The 18,476-nt window shown below is 47.3% G+C and overlaps 1 protein-coding gene across 3 annotated transcripts in view; it reads right to left on the bottom strand.

Moving 5' to 3' along the window:
* Window positions 1–1,797: 1,797 nt before the first annotated feature.
* Window positions 1,798–18,476, bottom strand: part of LOC100347009 (uncharacterized) — a 54,350-nt gene continuing 37,671 nt past the window's right edge. For all 3 annotated transcript variants that reach the window (XM_070065052.2, XM_089322836.1, XM_089322837.1), the window contains exons 6-10: window positions 15,378–15,689; window positions 12,987–13,187; window positions 7,022–7,249; window positions 5,455–5,673; window positions 1,798–2,068 (exon numbers count right to left, since the gene is read on the bottom strand). In XM_070065052.2, coding sequence (XP_069921153.2) covers window positions 1,907–2,068; window positions 5,455–5,673; window positions 7,022–7,249; window positions 12,987–13,187; window positions 15,378–15,689 — 1,122 coding nt within the window. In that variant the 3' untranslated portion in view covers window positions 1,798–1,906. The remainder of the gene's footprint in view (window positions 2,069–5,454; window positions 5,674–7,021; window positions 7,250–12,986; window positions 13,188–15,377; window positions 15,690–18,476) is intronic.

Raw genomic sequence — 18,476 nt, 5'->3', positions numbered from 1 at the left:
TGCACAGAAGTTATAAACTATTTGCCTCTCTCTCTCTCTCTCTCTCTCTCTAACCCTGGCTTTCAAATTAACCTTTAAAAAAAGTGGGGGTTCGGGTCATGGTGCAGCAGGCTAAGCTGCAGTCTGTGACACCGGCATCCCATATGAGCACTATTCCAGTCCCAGCTGCTCAACTTCCGGTTTAGCTCCCTGCTGATGCACCTGGGAAAGCAGTGGACAATGGCCCAGGTACTGGGGCCCTTGCACCTGCGTGGGAGACCCGGAAGAAGCTCCTGGTTTCAGCCTGGCCCAGCCCTGGCTGTTGCTGCCATTTGGAGAGTGAACCAGCAGATGGAAGCACACCCCACCCCGCCTGCAATTCTTCATTTCAAACAAGAATTCTGTAAAACATATGAGCTATTTAGAGCTAGTATTCATGTACTTTCCTGACAGATGTCACATATCACTGTTCCCTTTTTTTTTTTTTAAGATTTTATTTTTATTTATTTGAGAGGTAGAGTTACAGACAGACAGAGACAGAAGGGTCTTCCATCTACTGGTTCACTCTCCAAATGGCTGCAATGGCCAGCACTGGGCCAATCAGAAGCCAGGAGCCAGGAACTCCCTCTGGGTCTCCCACACAGGTGCAGGGGCCCAAGGACTTGGGCCATCTTCCACTGCTTTCCCAGGCCATAGCAGAGAACTGGATTGGAAGAGGAGCAGCCGGGTCTCAAACCGGAACCCATATGGGATGCAGCTGCCGCAGGCAGAGGCTTAGCCCACTACGGCACGGTGCCGGCCCCTATGTTTCCTTTTGAAAACATTCCCTGGCCTTCCCAGATTCCTGCACTTCACCAGGGTGCCTTGGCACACAGTTTGGGAATCCTGGCTGTGGCCACTCAGAAGGTGATTTCTCATCTTTTGATTAAATATGCAAAATAATCATTTTCCTCCAAAGTGCTACTTTTGTAAGGTCCAGAGTAACCTGGATGAAAGGAATCCCATGAGGAGACTCTGAAATGACCACAGTAAGCCTCGCGTCCCACAGGACTGCCTGGATTCTGATCTTTCCACCAAGGGCATCTTGAGTAAACCTAAAACACCTTGAAGGGGAACGGTTTCCTAAGTTAAATGAAATGTGTTAGATTACTTAAAGAGGAAAACACTGGCAGACACTGAAATACTGGGAAGATGAAAAATGTAAAACATTCTACTGGCTACTCGCCAGGTCGTCAGTGATCTTTCTGCCCCCCGATATTTCGTACTTTCATGCTCTGTTGTTAACATACGTGAGATGGATTCAAATTCTAGAATGTAGTTTCCCCTGGATTCTGAAGGGCGATTCAACATCCAAGAAACTTCTAGAAACAGGCTGTTGAGGCTGCCGTTGTGGGTGAAGTCACTGCCCTCAGCCCCGCATCCCATTTAGGTGCTGGTTTGAGTCCTGCCTGCTCCACTTCCAATCCAGCTCCCTGCTAATGCACCTGGGAAAGCAGTAGAAGATGGGCCAAGTGCTTGGGGCCCTGCACCCATGTGGGAGACCCAGAGGAAGCTCCTGGCTTCAGCCTGGCCCAGCTCTGGCTGTTGTGGTCATTTGGGGAGCGAACCAGCAGATGGAAGACCTCTCTCTGTCTCTCCCTCTAACTGTAACTCTACCTCTCAAATAAATCTTTTGAAAAAAGAATTCAACGTAATTAGATAATTATTACATTCATATTACAAGTACCAATCCCCACCAAGCCATAAACAAATGTATAAAAAGGATTATTACAAAGAAAAGTTGAAATGCCAATCATCATAGGAGAGAAGAGATTGAAGTGAAAATTTTCCAGTGCATTTTATTCATAAAGTAGCCATCTTCAAGGGGCTGGAGGGTCACCTACGTCTTCTGAGTTCCTCTTGGTATGAAGGGGGGGGCAGAACTTCCTCATTCCTTTTCCTGTCCAGAGTCCCCGTCAGGCGCAGTCTTCGGCTCGTTAGATATTTCATAAATCTGTATAATAAGCTTCAGCTGATTGATGATTTCCTTATTTGCTGTTTTCATGTTAAACCCCAACATCTTCATAATAGTTTCTCGGAAGTCGACAAGCTACAAAGAATCACCACAAAAATCAAAATATGTTGTTAGTTTGGGTCACCAGTTGGTTCTGAAAAATGATATTAAATATATTCTACATTAAAACAGTATTTTTAAGCTAGAAAAATGGTCTCGTACACACAAACTCATTATTTAAAATTTCAGTAGCCTATGAAGATTTCTTATTTCTAACACTTTTGTAAACTAAATTTTTTTATTGTTCTTTGGGTTTTTTAAGATTTATTTTATTTATTTGAAAGGCAGAATGTCACAGAGAGACAGAGACAGATCTTGCATTGATCTTGCATCTACTGGCTTCACTCCCCAAATGGCTGCAATAGCCAGGGCTGTGCCAGGCTGAAGCCAGGAGCCAGGAGCTTCTTCCGGGTCTCCCACGTGGGTGCAGGGGCCCAAGGACTTGGACCATCCTCCGCTGCTTTCCCAGGTGCATTAGCAGGGAGCTGGATGGGAAGTGGAGACTCCAGTGGGCGCACATAAGGGAGGCCAGTGCTGCAGGCAGCAGCTTCACCCCGTACTCGACAACGCCAGCCCTGGTCTTTGTTATTTTTCATCAATAAGTTAATTACTTGGGGGAATTCTCTTTTTTATTTTTTAAATAGTTATTTATTTAAAAGTCAGAATTACAGGCAAAGAGGGAGAGAGAGAGAGAACGCGCTTCCATCTGCTGGCTCACTCCCCAGATGGCTGCAATGGCCAGGGCTGTGCCAGGCCCAAGCCAGGAGCTTCATCCAGGTCTCCCATGTGGGTGGCAGGGTGCAAGCACTTGGGCATCTCCTGCTGCTATTCCCAGGGCATTAGCAGGGACCTGGATCAGATGTGGAGCAGCCAGGCCATGAACCGGCGCACATATGGGATGCCGGCGTCACAGAGACTTTACCCTCTTCACCACAATGCTGGCCCCTACTTTTGGGACTTCTGATTTGCTGTATGATATAATAGCAGTCTCCCAAATATATACATCTCTTCCTCCATCCTCCAAAGCCCATGATGATCAACAGGGAGGGCAAATAAAACCACCGTAAATCACACCTAGAGCCTAAGTAGAGAATATCCAGACTTGGATTTGCACCTGAGTAGGGGAAAGGAGGCAGATCCGTCAGAGACTGCTGCTGGTTTCCTCTGCAGTAGAAGCAGACAATCTTACACCCAGATACAGGGCAGTTCATAAATGCGGGAACAGAATACATCTAAGACCTGGTGGGGAAAGAAAGGGGCTCGGAAACTCGGGCACCACAGAAGGCAGTGATGGAGGGCCGGGTTTCTAAGGAGAAAGGGGAGTGCCTGGCACGGTGAGTGACCATCGGAGGCTCAGTAATAAAGGGAAATAAAAAAGCAAACAAGAGGGGCTGGCGGGCTGCAGTGTAGTGGGTTAAGCCGCTACCTGCAGTGCCAGGATCCCATATGGGCACAGGTTTGAGTTCTGGCTGCTCCACTTTTGATCCAGCTCCCTGCTAATGTGTATATGGGAATGCAAGTGCTTGGGCCCCTGCACCTATGTGGGAGACCTGGAAGAAGCGCCTGGCTCCTGGATTTGATCTAGCTCAGCCCTGGCCTTTGCAGCCATTTGGGGAGTGAGCCAGCAGATGGAAGACCTCTCTCTCTCTCTCTCTCTCTCTCTCTCTCTCTCTCTCTGTAATTCTTCCAAATTAAATTTAAAAGTAAAGAAAAAAAGGAAAAGACAAAAAAGAAATCCAAGGTCTTGAACAAGAGAGTATTGCAAAACCAGACATTTGTAAACTCCCACCACTAAAACAAAAGCCTTCATCTAACAAACTTTTATTTAAAATTTATTTGACAGGTAGAGTTACAGACAGTGAGAAAGAGAGAGACAGAGAGAGAGGTCTTCCTTCCATTGGTTCACCCCCCAAATGGCCACCACGGCTGGAGCTACGCCAATCCAAAGTCAGGAGCCAGGAGCTTCCTCCTGGTCTCCCATGCGGATGCAGGGGCCCAAGCACCTGGGTCATTCTTCACTGCCTTCCCAGGCCACAGCAGAGAGCTGGACTGGAAGAGGACTAGAACCCGGCACCCATATGGGATGCTGGCGCCGCAGGCAGAAGATTAACCAAGTGAGCCATGGCTTCGGCCCCTCATCTAATAAACTTTAAAAACTGCACTCGCTGGGCCAACAGCAGAGGGCGGTATTGAGTTGAGAAACCTGTAAGTAAACCCTGCCTCTGGGTAGCTCTGAGGGAGACACACTGGGAGACCAGAGCAATTCAAGGGATTTCAAAACAAATCGATAAATGGCAAATTATATCCAAATAAAATTAAAAAGAAAAAGAAAGGTAGTACCATACAAACTGCTCAGATGATAAAAATGCTCTCCCTCTCCCCCTCTCCCCAAACAGCTGTGACACACAGGGAACATGCTTCATACAACACCCTACTGTAAATTAAACATAAGTTAAACAAGAATTTGCAGAAATGGGAAAGAACATTTCTCTTCAATCAGAAACATAATAATTTAGACTAGAAATGGACAAAAAAGATGTCTAATGACGGAGGGAAGTGTTATCATTAAAATTATTAAAATTAGGCAGGAGGGGCCTGTGCTGTGGCGCAGTGAGTTAAGCCAACACCTGCAACACCAGCATCTTCTACGGACGCCAGTTCAATTCCCGGCTGCTCCACTTCTGATCCAGCTCCCTAATGTGCCTGGGAAAGCAGCAGAAGAAGGCCCAAGTGCTTGGGCCCCTGCACCCACGTGGAAGACCCAGCGGAAACTCCTGGCTCCTGGCTTCAGATCAGCCCAGCTCTGGGTGTTACAGCCATCTGGGGAGTGAACCAGTGGATGGAAGACCTCTCTCTCTCTCTCTGCCTTTGTCTCTCTGTAAGTCTGCCTTTCAAATAAATAAATGTTTTTAAAAAATGATGAAAATCTAAGTAAGCTTAGAAGCACCACCATATGTCTCCTCCAAACTGACACGCATCATCTTCTCTGCACTTCCATTTTTCTCTCAGGACCCTCCCTTCTTGGTCATTAGTTAAGCTAAAATCATTGTATCCCATCCCTACCCACAGTGCATTACCAGGGATACGCATTTGACCTAAACTGTTCCAGTAAGACCCTTTCTTGGGATTATCGCTCCTGTCACAAACTAGACATAAAACTCCATGGTTGTCAGTGGAGAAAACCAACTGGAAAACAGTCCAGCTTGCACAGCTTAGATGACAAGAAGGGACGGCAAGAAAGATTTCTTGGGGTTCCAGGTGCTGATCCTGGGGCCCAGGTGCAAGGCTGCCCTCCCAGAGTTAGGTAGTTCAAGTTGCCTTCGATTCTGGAACTCAATAAATTCCCTTTTGTCTAAGTGACTTGGAGTCTGCATTTAGCAGCTCAACCAAATTCATCTTAATATGGGAATAAGAATGAAAACCTCTCGTTCCCGTCCTGAGACACCGTCCAGGGAGCTCTTTGCTGCGGAGAGCTGGGCAGCGGCACTGTCTGACACGGGACGGGCTCTCTCCGTGTCCGCTCCTGCTTCTTGCTCCGCAGGCTCTAGTGCAGTTTTCACGCTGTCTGTTTTCCCGACTGCCTTCCCTTTCATGGTTTCAACTTTTGTTAAGGATTGGCGGAGCCTTTCGATTGTTTTGTCCTGAAACAGGGTACGAGATGGGGGAAAGGGGAGAGACGACTGTAATTAGGTGATTGGCAGGCAGGTGTGATCGCCTGTGTCTATATATTTACATATGTATGTCTATAACATACAGAAAAGAAAAAATACCACTTCTTCACCATCATACTCCTCAATAATCAACATTTACTTAGCATTTGTATAAGCTGGGCTCTTGGAATTTAAGAGGCTTTAACACATTTTTCGTGCCCAGAAAGGACTCATAGCCTACATTACTCAAAGGTGGAAAAGAAAAATAACTGGCTGTGTAGTAAGATTGCAGAGTTTATTGCTGATTAACTGGCATAGATAGCACATTTGTTTGGCTTAAAGCATAATTTACTTTTTTTTTTTTTTTTTTTTTTTTGACAGGCAGAGTGGAGAGAGACAGAGAGAAAGGTCTTCCTCTGCCGTTGGTTCACCCTCCAATGGCCACCACGCTGATCCGATGGCAGGAGCCAGGTACTTCTCCTGGTCTCCCATGGGGTGCAGGGCCCAAGGACCTGGGCCATCCTCCACTGCACTCCCTGGCCACAGCAGAGAGCTGGCCTGGAAGAGGGGCAACCGGGACTAGAACCCGGTGTGCCGGCACCGCAGGCGCAGGCGGAGGATTAGCCTAGTGAGCCGTGGCGCTGGCCCATAATTTACATTTGAAATAATATAAATGAAGTTAGACATGGAGAAGATCTAAAGACAGGTGAAAAAAAAAAAAAAAGGACTAAGGTATTAACCCCAACAAGAGACTACAGTACAGCAGTGAAGATGCAACCCACGTCCCATACCACAGTGCCCGGGTCCAGCGCCAGCGCCACTCTCCAGCCTCCTCCAATATTTGCTTTGGGAGGCAACACATGACTGCTGGAGGCAGCTGGAGAACTTGGTTGGGGCCCTCGCCACCAAGTGCAAGGCCTGGGTTGAGTTATGGCTCCCGGGTTTGGCCTGGCCCAGCCTCAACTGTTGCAGGCATTGGAGGAGTGAACCAAACGATGGGAAATCTCTGTCTCTCTCTTTCTCTATGTCTCTACCCTTCAGATCAATAAATTTTTCAAAAGTTGAAAAAGCAAGAAATTTGCAATCGTAACACTTAGGATATCAGCTCCCTTGGTGAAAGAGGGAAGGTGACACAGGGTTGGCAATATTCTTTTCAAAATGGGTAGTGGATTCACAGCATCCAATTTTATAATTATGCATACTTTAACACGTATTATTTTGCATATATGTAAAATACATTCAATATTAATTTTTTAAGGTCCAATAAGAAACACGCAACTAAAACAGGAATAGAGCACAGCTCTGGTGAATTTTTGAAAGCCTCACTGCCCTTACTCACTTTAAGGGCATTTACTCTCGTCAGCTGGGTTTTCATGTTTTTATTTGACAATTTCAAATCGCTGAGCTGTTTCTGAAGTTTCTGAATTTTCTCCTCCAATTTTTGGGTCGTAGCAATCTGCAAACTCTGCCGAATCGTCAACAGCATTTGCTGTTTGTAGTCCTCCTCCAGCTGTCGGAACTTCTTGCCATGCTCATCTCTCTGGGAATTCTTACCCATGGGGTTTTCCTGTGTAGGGATCAACAGTAATGGAATAAAGTCTTGTGCTTCAAGAAGTGTGTTCTACACTGGCATAATACCACATCCACGTAAGACTTATAAATTGCAGATTTCACAAAATCTCCATGAGGAAAAGTCTTTCACCATAGATTTGCATTATTAAAGTAATTACTGGAATACACACACGTAAGTGTATATATACCTATATATTTTTAAAGAGTTATTTATTTTGGGCCGGCGCCGCGGCTCACTAGGCTAATCCTCCGCCTTGCGGCGCCGGCACACCGGGTTCTAGTCCCGGTCGGGGCGCCGGATTCTGTCCCGGTTGCCGCTCTTCCAGGCCAGCCCTCTGCTGTGGCCCGGGAGTGCAGTGGAGGATGGCCCAGGTGCTTGGGCCCTGCACCCCATGGGAGACCAGGAAAAGCACCAGGCTCCTGGCTCCTGCCATCGGATCAGCGCGGTGTGCCGGCCGCGGCAGCCATTGGAGGGTGAACCAACGGCAAAGGAAGACCTTTCTCTCTGTCTCTCTCTCTCACTGTCCACTCTGCCTGTCAAAAAATAAAAAATAAAAAAAAAGAGTTATTTATTTTATTTGAAAGAATTAGAGAGAGAGAGAGAGAGAGAGAGAGGTCTTCCATCCACTGGTTCACTCCCCAAATGGCTGCAATGGCCAGGGCTGATCCAGTCTGAAGCCAGAAACCAGGAGCTTCATCTGGGTCTGCCACACAGGTACAGGAGCCCAAACACTTGGATCACCTTCAACTGCTTTCCCGGGTCTATTAGCAGGGAGCTAAATTAGAAGTGGAGCAGGGCCTGGGGCCGGCGCTGTGGCGCAGTGGGTTAATGCCCTGGCCTGAAGCGCCGGCATCCCATGTGGGCACCGGTTCGAGTCCTGGCTGCTCCACTTCTGATCCAGCTCTCTGCTGTGGCCTGGGAAAGCAGTGGAGGATGGCTCAAGTCCTTGGGCCCCTGCACCCGCATTGGAGACCCGGAAGAAGCTCCTGGCTCCTGGCTTCGGATCGGTGCAGCTCTGGCCATTGCAGCCAATTGGGGAGTGAACCATCGGATGGAAGATCTCTCTCTCTCTCTGTATAACTCTGACTTTCAAATAAATAAATAAATCTTAACAAAAAAAAATAAGTGGAGCAGCTGGGACTCGAACCAGTAACCATCTTGGATGCCCTGCTGCAGGCCTAGCCTTCTAGGCCACAGCACTAGCCCCTCTACACCTAAGTTTTAACACTGGTTATCTGCAAGTGGTGGGATCACTGGTGTTTTTAACTTGGTTCTACTATTCTGTACTTCATAAATTTCACTAATTCACATGGATTAATTTTATTATGAGAAAACAATTATTTAAAATGTTATGACAAATGTTTTAATGTATTAAAAGAAATAAATCAAGCAACATATTATGGAACAAGAAGCACTTTCCACAACCCTGGAGGAGCAGGTGTTTGGCCTAATGGCTAAGAAGCTACTGTAGTGGGAGGGCGCCGCGGCTCACTAGGCTAATCCTCCACCTTGCAGCGCCGGCACACCGGGTTCTAGTCCCAGTCCAGCGCCGGATTCTGTCCCGGTTGCCCCTCTTCCAGGCCAGCTCTCTGCTGTGGCCAGGGAGTGCAGTGGAGGATGGCCCAGGTGCTTGGGCCCTGCACCCCATGGGAGACCAGGAAAAGCACCTGGCTCCTGGCTCCTGCCATCGGATCAGCGCGGTGCACCGGCTGCAGCGGCCATTGGAGGGTGAACCAACGGCAAAGGAAGACCTTTCTCTCTGTCTCTCTCTCTCACTGTCCACTCTGCCTGTCCAAAAAAAAAAAAAAAAGAAGCTACTGTAGGGACAGGCGCTGTGGTGTAGCAGGTAAAGCCACTGCCTGCAGTGCCACCATCCCATATGGATGCCAGTTCTAGTCCCGGCTGCTCCACTTCTGATCCAGCTCTCTGCTGTGGCCTGGGAAAGCAGTAGAAGATGGCTCAAGTCTTTGGGCCCCTGCACCCACATTGGAGACCTGGAAGAAGCTCCTGGCTCCTGACTTAGGATCAGCGCAGCTCCAGCCATTGTAGTCATCTGGAGAGTGAACCATTGGATGAAAGATCTCTCTCTCTCTCTACCTGTGCATCTCTGTAACTCTGCCTTTCAAATAAATAAATAAATCTTAAAAAAAAAGAAGCTAGTTGCAGAAAACTATTTAATAACCATAGTACTTTTATAATTTTTTAAAGATTTATTTTATTTATTTGAAAGTCAGGTTAGAGAGAGAGAGACAAAGAGAGAGAGACCTTCCATCTGTTGGTTCGTTCCCCAAATGGTCACAATGACTGGAGCTGGGCCAATCAGAAGCCAGGAGCCAAGAGCTTCCTCTGGGTCACCCACATGCATGCAGGGAACCAAGTACTTGGTGCATTAGCAGGACTCAAACCGGCACCCATGTGGGATGCGGGCAGTGTAGGTGGTAGCTTTTATCTATTACACCACAGTGCCGGCCCTTTTTATAATTTTTTTATTTAATTTTTTTATTTGAAAAAGTTATATATAGAGAGAAAGAGAGACACACAGAGAGATCTTCCATCCACTGGTTCACTCCCCAGTTGGCCACAATGGCCAGAACTGCGCCGATCCAAAGCCAGGAGCCAGTAGCTACTTCCGCATCTCCCACACAGGTGCAGGGGCCGAAGGACCTGGGCCATCTTCCACAGCTTTCTCAGGCCACAGCAGAGAGCTGAATCGGAAGTGGAGCAGCCACGTCTTGAACCGGCAGCCATAAGGGATGCTGACACTGCACTTGGTGGCTTTACCTACTACGCCATAGCGCTGACCCCCCTCCCCCACTTTTATAATTTAAAACAGACAGGGGCTGGCATTGGGGCATAGCAGGTAAAGCTGCTGCCTATGACACCAACATCCCATAAGGGCACCAATTCCAATCCAGTTCCCTGCTAATGATCTAGGAAAAGCAGTGGAAGATGACCCAAGTGCTTGGGCCCCTTCTATCCACATGGTAGACCTGGATGAAATTTGTGGTTCCTGGCATTGGCCCAATCCTGACCATTGTGGCCATCTGGGGAGTGAACCAGTAGGTGGAAGATTTCTCTGTCTCTCTCTCTCTCTCTGTATCTCCCTCTCTCTGTAACTCTCACTTTCAAATAAATAAATAAATCTTTTAAAAAAGATGAAAAAGTATGTTAACTTAAAAGGAAATGAGAAAGTGGAGTGTACTTTTAATAAGATACGATATATATGAAGGGTCTTGAAAACAGTTTGTGGAAAATGTGTTATGCAAAAACCATGCATGTGTTTCAAATTTTTGGTACCAAAATTAACTTGTCTTTTAATTCCATTTTCCACAATCTTTTTTAAAGGAAGACCTTTCTCTCTGTTTCTCTCTCTCACTGTGCACTCTGCCTGTCAAAAAAAAAAAAAAAAAAAGAAAGAAAAAGATTTATTTTTTTGAAAGGCCGGGGAGTAGGGGAGGTCTTCTATCTGCTGGTTCACTCCCTAAAGACAACAGCCAGGGCTTGGCTAGGCTGAGGAGCCAGGAACCTGTAACTCCATCCCAGTCTCCTACATGGGTGGCAGGGACTCAAGTGCCTGGGCCATCCCCCACTGGTTTCACCGGTGCATCAACAGGAAGCTGGATCAGAAGCAGCAGCTGGGTAGACTTGAACCTGCACTCCAATACAGGATGCTAGTGTAGCAAGCAGCAGTTTAATCAGCTGTGCCACGACACCCACCCCACTCACAAACTATCTGAAGGAATCTCAAATATTAAGACTAAGTGGGGGCCAGCGCTGTGGTGCAGCAGGTTAATGCCCTGGGCTGCAGTGCTGGCATCCTATATGGGCACCAGGTCTAGTCCCGGCTGCTCCTCTTCTGATTCAGCTCTCTGCTGTAGCCTGGGAAAGCAGTAGAGGACGGCCCAAGTCCTTGGGCCCCTGCACCTGCGTAGGAGACCTGGAAGAAGCTCCTGGCTCCTGGCTTCGGATCGGTGCAGCTCTGGCCTTTGCAGCCATCTGGAGAGTGAACCAGCAGATCTCTCTCTGTCTCTACTTCTCTAACTCTGTCTTTAAAACAAATAATAATTAAAAAAAAATCTCATAATACAACTACTGAGGACAGAGGTCCTGCATGGGGTGTTAGTGCACAGTGACTCCTGTTGTTAATTAACACTCTCATGTATGACATCAGTGACCACCCAAGGCTCTTGCCATGAGCTGCCTAGGCTATGGGAGCCTTTTGAATCCACAAACTCCGTCAGTATTTGGACAAGGCCATAGTAAGGTGGAAGTTCTCTCCTCCCGTTAGAGAAACGTACCTCCTTTGATGGCCGCTTCTTTTGTGGAGTGCATTGCTACCCTCAGTTCACTGAGTGCAAGAAATTTCCAAAGCCTGGGTTCTCACTGCGCACTGGGTGAGGGAACGGCTGAAAGCCTGGGTGAGTGGATGGTCAGTGAGCGAGTGAGCCGCAGCCGTTACAAAAACCGCGGAGCACAGGCTTGGGATTGACAGGTAATTCAAGGGAAAAAAATTACCTTGCAACCTACATATTTCCACCCCGCTTTTAGGATTGCATTCTCCGCTGCAGACGCAGGCAAACAGGTGGTAGAGAAACTAAGGGTCCGTGGAGTAATTAGTGGGGGATACCACCAAAGGCGTCACTACTACCCATCAGAGCAGCTGTCACCGTGCCGGAAACCCCACGTTAGGGAGCATTCCTTGGCCAGCCTTTCCTGCTAGGCCTCTTCTAAAAGTGCACTAAGATTTCTGTCGGGGCTGATGTGGTGCAGCAGGTAAGCTGCTGCCTGCGACGCCAGCAGCCTGCGGCAGAGCCCAGCCTCCTGCTAATGTGCCGGACAAGGCAACGGAAGACGCCTGAGTGTCTGGGCCCCTGCCGCCCACGTGGGAGACCAGATGGAGCTCCCGGCTCTGACGTCAGTATGCCCATCCCTTCCTGGGAAGGGAACCAGCAGATGGAAGACTCTCTCTCTCTCACCCTAACTTTCAAATAAACAAATAGATGAATCTTTAAAGTGTTACATATATGCACAACAGAGGAGTGGAGGTATGGGAGAGGCTTTTTGTAACATCGGAAGCTTTAGGAGTTCATTGCAGCCGGCGCCGCGGCTCACAAGGCTAATCCTCCGCCTTGCGGCGCCGGCACACCGGGTTCTAGTCCCGGTCGGGGCGCCAGATTCTGTCCCGGTTGCCCCTCTTCCAGGCCAGCTCTGTGGCCAGGGAGTGCAGTGGAGGATGGCCCAGGTGCTTGGGCCCTGCACCGCATGGAAGACCAGGAGAAGTACCTGGCTCCTGCCTTTGGATCAGCGTGGTGTGCCGGCCACAGCGGCCATTGGAGGGTGAACCAACAGCAAAAGGAAGACCTTTCTCTCTGTCTCTCTCTCTCTCACTGTCTACTCTGCCTGTCAAAAAAAAAAAAAAAAGTTCATTGCAAAGTTTCCTCCTTTTTCCATTATTAAGAGAAGTGCAATATGTTTTGATCCTGTTTTATGAAAAAAGGTCAGTAAGTTTCAAGAATTGAGTGAGCTGAATGACACTGCCAATCACGATGTATAATGGGGTTATGAACATTTAAAGTCACATTTGTTTTACATATTGCTATAATAATAAAGTGTTCTGTGTTTGGGGAAAAACGTGTAAATAGTACTAACATCTTTAAACATTAAACAGTGTTAAAGTTACTAATAAAATACAGTGTTTCACTGAAATGCCTGCACTTCAGGAAACGCTTACTTTCTTCCTGTCCAAATCCAATTTCCGTTGGAAAAAGTCATTGATGTCAATTTTTCCTTCCAGGCGTCTCAAGGGTCTTTTTTGGTCCCAGTAATTCTCCTCACTGGGGGATGGTTCTTGAGCCGCGTCTTCACCGAGAGGGTGCAGCTGCGCCAGTTGCTTCGTGAGCCACTGGATCTCCTGCTGCAGGTCTTCCGTTCTCTGCAAGGAAACATAGCACAAGACTCCTGAGGGTCTGTGCTTTCTACGTCGTTTCAACACGCACGCAGGTTTTACGTATATGGACATTGTGGCGACGTCAAGTTACTAGGTAGAGAATTGGGAAGGACTTTTAGGAAAATTTGACATGATGGAGGGAACCTTCCAAAAGTTCATTTTTAAAAAAATGCACATTAGCCGGTGCTGTGGCTCACTTGGTTAATCCTCCACCTGTGGCGCTGGCATCCCATATGGGCGCTGGGTTCTAGTCCTGTGTTGCTCCTCTTCCAGTCCAGCTCTGTGCTGTGGCCTGGGAAGGCAGTGGAGGATGGCCCAAGTGCTTGGGCCCTGCACCCCATGGGAGACCAGGAGAAGCACCTGGCTCCTGGCTTCGGATCGGCACAACTCCAGCATAGCTCTGACCATTGAGGCCATTTGGGGAGTGAACCAATGGAAGGAAGACCTTTCTCCCTATCTCTCTCTCTGTCTATAACTCTACCTGTCAAATTAAAAAAAATGCACATTATAAGGGCAGGACTTTATCCTAGCAGTTGACTCCTATATGCATATGAGCCTACTGGGTTCAGTACTCAGCTCTATCCTGACTCCTACTCTCCTGCTAAGGCAAACCCTGAAACCAGCAGCGATGGCTCAAATTATTGCATTTCTAGCATCCGTGTCGGAGACAAGATTGCATTCCCGGCTCCCAGTTTCATCCCCAGGCACAACCTGGCTATGGTTGACATTCTCCTCTCTCTCTCTCTCTCAATCTCCCTCTGCCTCGCAAATTTAAAAAATGAATAATAGAAAGAAAACATGTACAAATATACATAGATTTTTTAAAAAAATGTTTATACCCAAATAAATGTATCTTAATTTCATTTTTCCACAAACTTTTTTGAATACTCTCCTAAGAGTTGGTTGAAAAAATAAAGTAAAAGTTTATATATACAGGGAGTGCAGTGGAGGATGGCCCAAGTACTTGGGCCCTGCACCCCATGGGAGACCAGGATAAGTACCTGGCTCCTGCCATCGCATCAGCGCGGTGCGCTGGCCGCAGCGCACCGGCTGCGGCGGCCATTGGAGGGTGAACCAATGGCAAAAGAAGACCTTTCTCTCTGTCTCTCTCTCACTGTCCACTCTGCCTGTCAGAAAAAAAAAAAAAGTTTAAGACATTATAGTTAGTTTTGAAAATAAAGTTGTGCAATGAATTTTAAGAGAGCACAGTATTAAAACATCGGAACTCAAACAGACTTAATAGTAGCAGGTTTCACTAACATACGGAATGTGAGCAATTTCTCACATTTGACTTTTTAAAAAAAAAAGATTTATTTATTTATTTGAAAGGTGGCATTACAGAGAGGCAGAGACAGAGAGAGAGAAAGAGGTTTTCCAACCGCTGGTTCACTCCCCAAATAGCCAAAACAGCCAGAGCTGGGACGATCCAAAGCCAGGAGCCAAGAGCTTCGTCTGAGTCTCCCACGTGGGTGCAGGGGCCCAAGCACTTGGGCCATCTTCCACTGCTTTCCCAGGCCACAGCAGAGAGCTGGATCGGAAGTAGAGCAGCTGGGACTTGAACTGGCACCCATATGGGATGCCTGCACTGCAGGCAGCAGCTTTACCCACATACCACAGCTACAGCATAACGCTGGCCCCAACATTTGACTTTTAGGATGAGGAGTCATGAACTTTTGCTAAAATGATTTGGACTCAGACAAAGGGATGGATCCACTTAAGCCTGCTGCATCAGTAGTACGATAGCTTCCCCCAGTAAATGAAGCTTGTGCTGAGACTGATTGGCTCAGCATGCAAACACCGTCTTCCACCACACCATTATTTTTAGTCAATATTTGTTGAGCTTAGAACCATACTAAGCATTTATCATGTGTTAACCCATTTCATCCTGGCCATCACAATCCCGTGAGATGGGAACCACCTCATTCTACAAATGAAAATTAGGCCCAGAGAGGGTAAGCATCATGCTGAAGTACACACAGCTGGCCAGAGGCAGTCTGGGGTTCAGCCCAGGCTCTGTGCTCCTAACAGGCATGCGTCATACTGAGCGACCTCTTCTCTTCTTCGACTATAGTAAAATAGTAAAATGACGACTCAGGGCCACAGATCCTACAAGTTGGACAGTATCAACACCTACAGGTTAAAAGACTGGAATCCTCGATCTGTCGATGCACTTACGGATTTCCAGGACTGCGCGTTGGCGCCCATCTCCTGTATCCGCTCCTTCACCGCGTCCTCCGTGGCTGCTATGGGGCCGACGCTGTCACTCAGCAGAGTGGCCAGCTGGCTCAGCAGCTGCTGGTACTGGAACTGCCCCGCGTCGGTGCCCCAGGCACACGGATACGGACGTCTGTCTAGCTCGGGTGTTTGCTTTTCTTTGTGGATCAAATCTTGTTGGCATTTTTCCCAGATTTTCTGCCCGTCTTTCGGTCCTTCAGAGTAGAAGATGTCCCTCTCAAAGTTCTTGGCCAGGAGAGCTTCACCCTTGTCCTACAAATACCAACCCAGAGGTTACAATTTCCGTGTCAAGTGTAACGTATCTTTTGAAATGTAAACTTTTTTTTTTTTTTTTTGGACAGGCAGAGTGGACAGTGAGAAAGAGAGACAGAGAGAAAGGTCTTCCTTTGCCGTTGGTTCACCCTCCAATGGCCGCTGCGGCCGGCGCACCACGCTGATCCGATGGCAGGAGCCAGGTACTTATCCTGGTCTCCCATGGGGTGCAGGGCCCAAGCACTTGGGCCATCCTCCACTGCACTCCCTGGCCACAGCAGAGAGCTGGCCTGGAAGAGGGGCAACTTGGACAGAATCCGGGGCCCTGACCGGGACTAGAACCCGGTGTGCCGGCGCCGCAAGGTGGAGGATTAGCCTAGTGAGCCGCGGCGCCGGCCTTTGATCAGCATAGCCCTGACTGTTAATGAACAACTTAATACATTATCCCTCTTAGTAGTTTTTTTGTCTGTTCTACTTAATATGACTGGTTTAATTCTGTAATTAATACACAGTTATTCTTAAGTGTTAAAAATTAACTGAAATGTGATCCCTGTTAAACATAAGAGTGGGAATAAGAGAGGGAAGAGATGTATAATTTGGGACATGTTCAAGCTGACTTGCCCCAAATGGTAGAGTTAAAAACATACCAGGGGATTCCAATTCAATCCCATCAAGGTGGCATGTACCAATGCCATCTCACTAGTCCAAGTGATCAATTTCAGTTCACAATTGATCATAATGAAAGGACTAAGAGTCAAAGGGAGCACATAAACAAGTCTAGTACCTGCTAACACTAACCGATAGAATAAATAAAGGGGAGAGTGATCCAACATGGGAAGTGAGATACTCAGCAGACTCATAGAATGGCAGATGTCCTGAATGGCACTCTGGCCTCGGAGTCAGCCCTAAGGGCATTCGGATCTGGCTGAAAAGCCCATGAGAGTGTTTCAGGCATGGAAAGCCAAGACATCTGGCAAAAGATCTCTGCGAGTGAGATCCCAGTGGAAAGAACAGGTCTTCAAAGAAGGAGGTACCTTTCTCTGAAGGGAGGAGAGAACCTCCACTTTGACTATGACCTTGTCTAAACAAGATAAGAATCGGAGAACTCGGAGGGCTTCCATAGCCTTGGAAACTCATGACTGGAGCATAGGGAGACTACTGATGCCATAGACAGGAGTGTCAATTGGTAAAGTAAACAACAGGAGTCACTGTGCACTTACTCCTCATGTAGGATCTCTGTCCTTAATGTGCTGTGTATTGAGATTTGATGCTATAACGAGTACTCAAACAATATATTTCACTTTGTGTTTCTATGGGGGTGCAAACTGTTGAAATCTTTACTTAATGTATACTAAACTGATCCTCTGTAAAAAAAAAAAAAAAAAATTATCAACTCCCAACTTGACTCTCACTGGGATTGAGCATGACAATGGGTCTGATCTGATTTCATCATCATTTAAAAAAATCATCTATTATTTTTCACTTTATGTTTCTGTGTGGGAGCAAACTGTTGAAATCCTTACTTAATGTATACTAAGCTGATCTTCTGTATATTAAGATAATCGAAAATGAATCTTGATGTGAATGGAAGGGGAGAGGGAGTGGGAAAGGGGAGGGTAGTGGGTGGGAGGGATGGTATGTGGGGGAAGCCATTGTAATGCATAAATCGTACTTTGGAAATTTATATTCATTAAATAAAAGTAAAAAAAAAAAAAGAAATGTAAACATGCCACAATAGAAAGAATTGCAGTGACAACAGAGACTGGGGCATATTCAATAGAACTGACTAGAACAGCAAGAGGAACTGAAACAGCGGTCTGGAGAAACTGCTTTGGGAACATAGGAAATTCAGCTGAGAGAAGCAGCTAACAACACGGCCCCAGCGGGTAATGGATAATTCCCCACAGAGAATACATGTAGAAGGAATGAGAGAAATTTAGAAATCAGCATTTTGCAACTCCTAATGAAATAAATGATTCGGGGGCTGGCGCTGTGGCTCAGTGGGTTAAGCCACTGCCTGCAGTGTTGGCATCCCGTATGAGAGCCGGTTCGAGACCCGGCTGCTCCACCTCCGATCCAGCTCCCTGCCAATGGGCCTGGGAAAGCAGTGGAAGATGGCCCAAGTGCTTGGGCCCCTGCACCCATGTGGGAGACCCAGAAGCAGCTCTGGGCTTCTGTCTTCAGCCTGGCACAGCCCCAGCCATTGATGTAATTTGGGAGTGAACCAGCAGATGGAAGCTCTCTCTCTCTCTCTCCCTCCCTTCCTCTGTAACTCTGCCTTTCAAATAAATCAAAATAAATTTAGAAAAAAAGAAAGAAATGATTCAGGTAAGTGCTACTGACGAATGCTACGATCATTAAGTGAAAAGTTAACAGGAAAATGTTGGTTCCCATGAAGATGCAATTATGCTCTGGAATCTAATGTAATCATGACAATTCTGCTGATATAAAAAAGAGAAGCCGCATTTCTTTGCCCGGGCCTTTCCTCTGTGTTCCTGTAATCATCCGGCTCCCCTGTAAACTCGACAGGAAACAGTCACATCTTCCCACAGGAGAATCCTCCACAGCCTTCCTCCCACCTTCCCGCACCCGCAGCCCCGGGAGCTGAGTAAGCAAGTCCAGGTTCAGAGCTTTCTGTCACGTGGAACTGAGAAGTAGGACAGCTGGAATCGTGGCAATAATGGTGCGTTTGCATAAAACAGGCAGCATAAAAGGATGGGGTAGAAAAGCTCAGAGATGCATAGGATCTGATTCTGGCAGAATTTTTCAAAGATGTGAGAGAAGAAA

This window comes from Oryctolagus cuniculus, chromosome 20, assembly GCF_051225735.1.
Source record: "Oryctolagus cuniculus isolate XC-2025 breed Fujian yellow rabbit chromosome 20, ASM5122573v1, whole genome shotgun sequence".
NCBI classification, from domain to species: Eukaryota; Metazoa; Chordata; class Mammalia; order Lagomorpha; family Leporidae; genus Oryctolagus; species Oryctolagus cuniculus.
The sequence above is the reverse complement of the archived record's forward strand: the minus strand, read 5'-3'. Positions and strand labels throughout refer to the sequence as shown.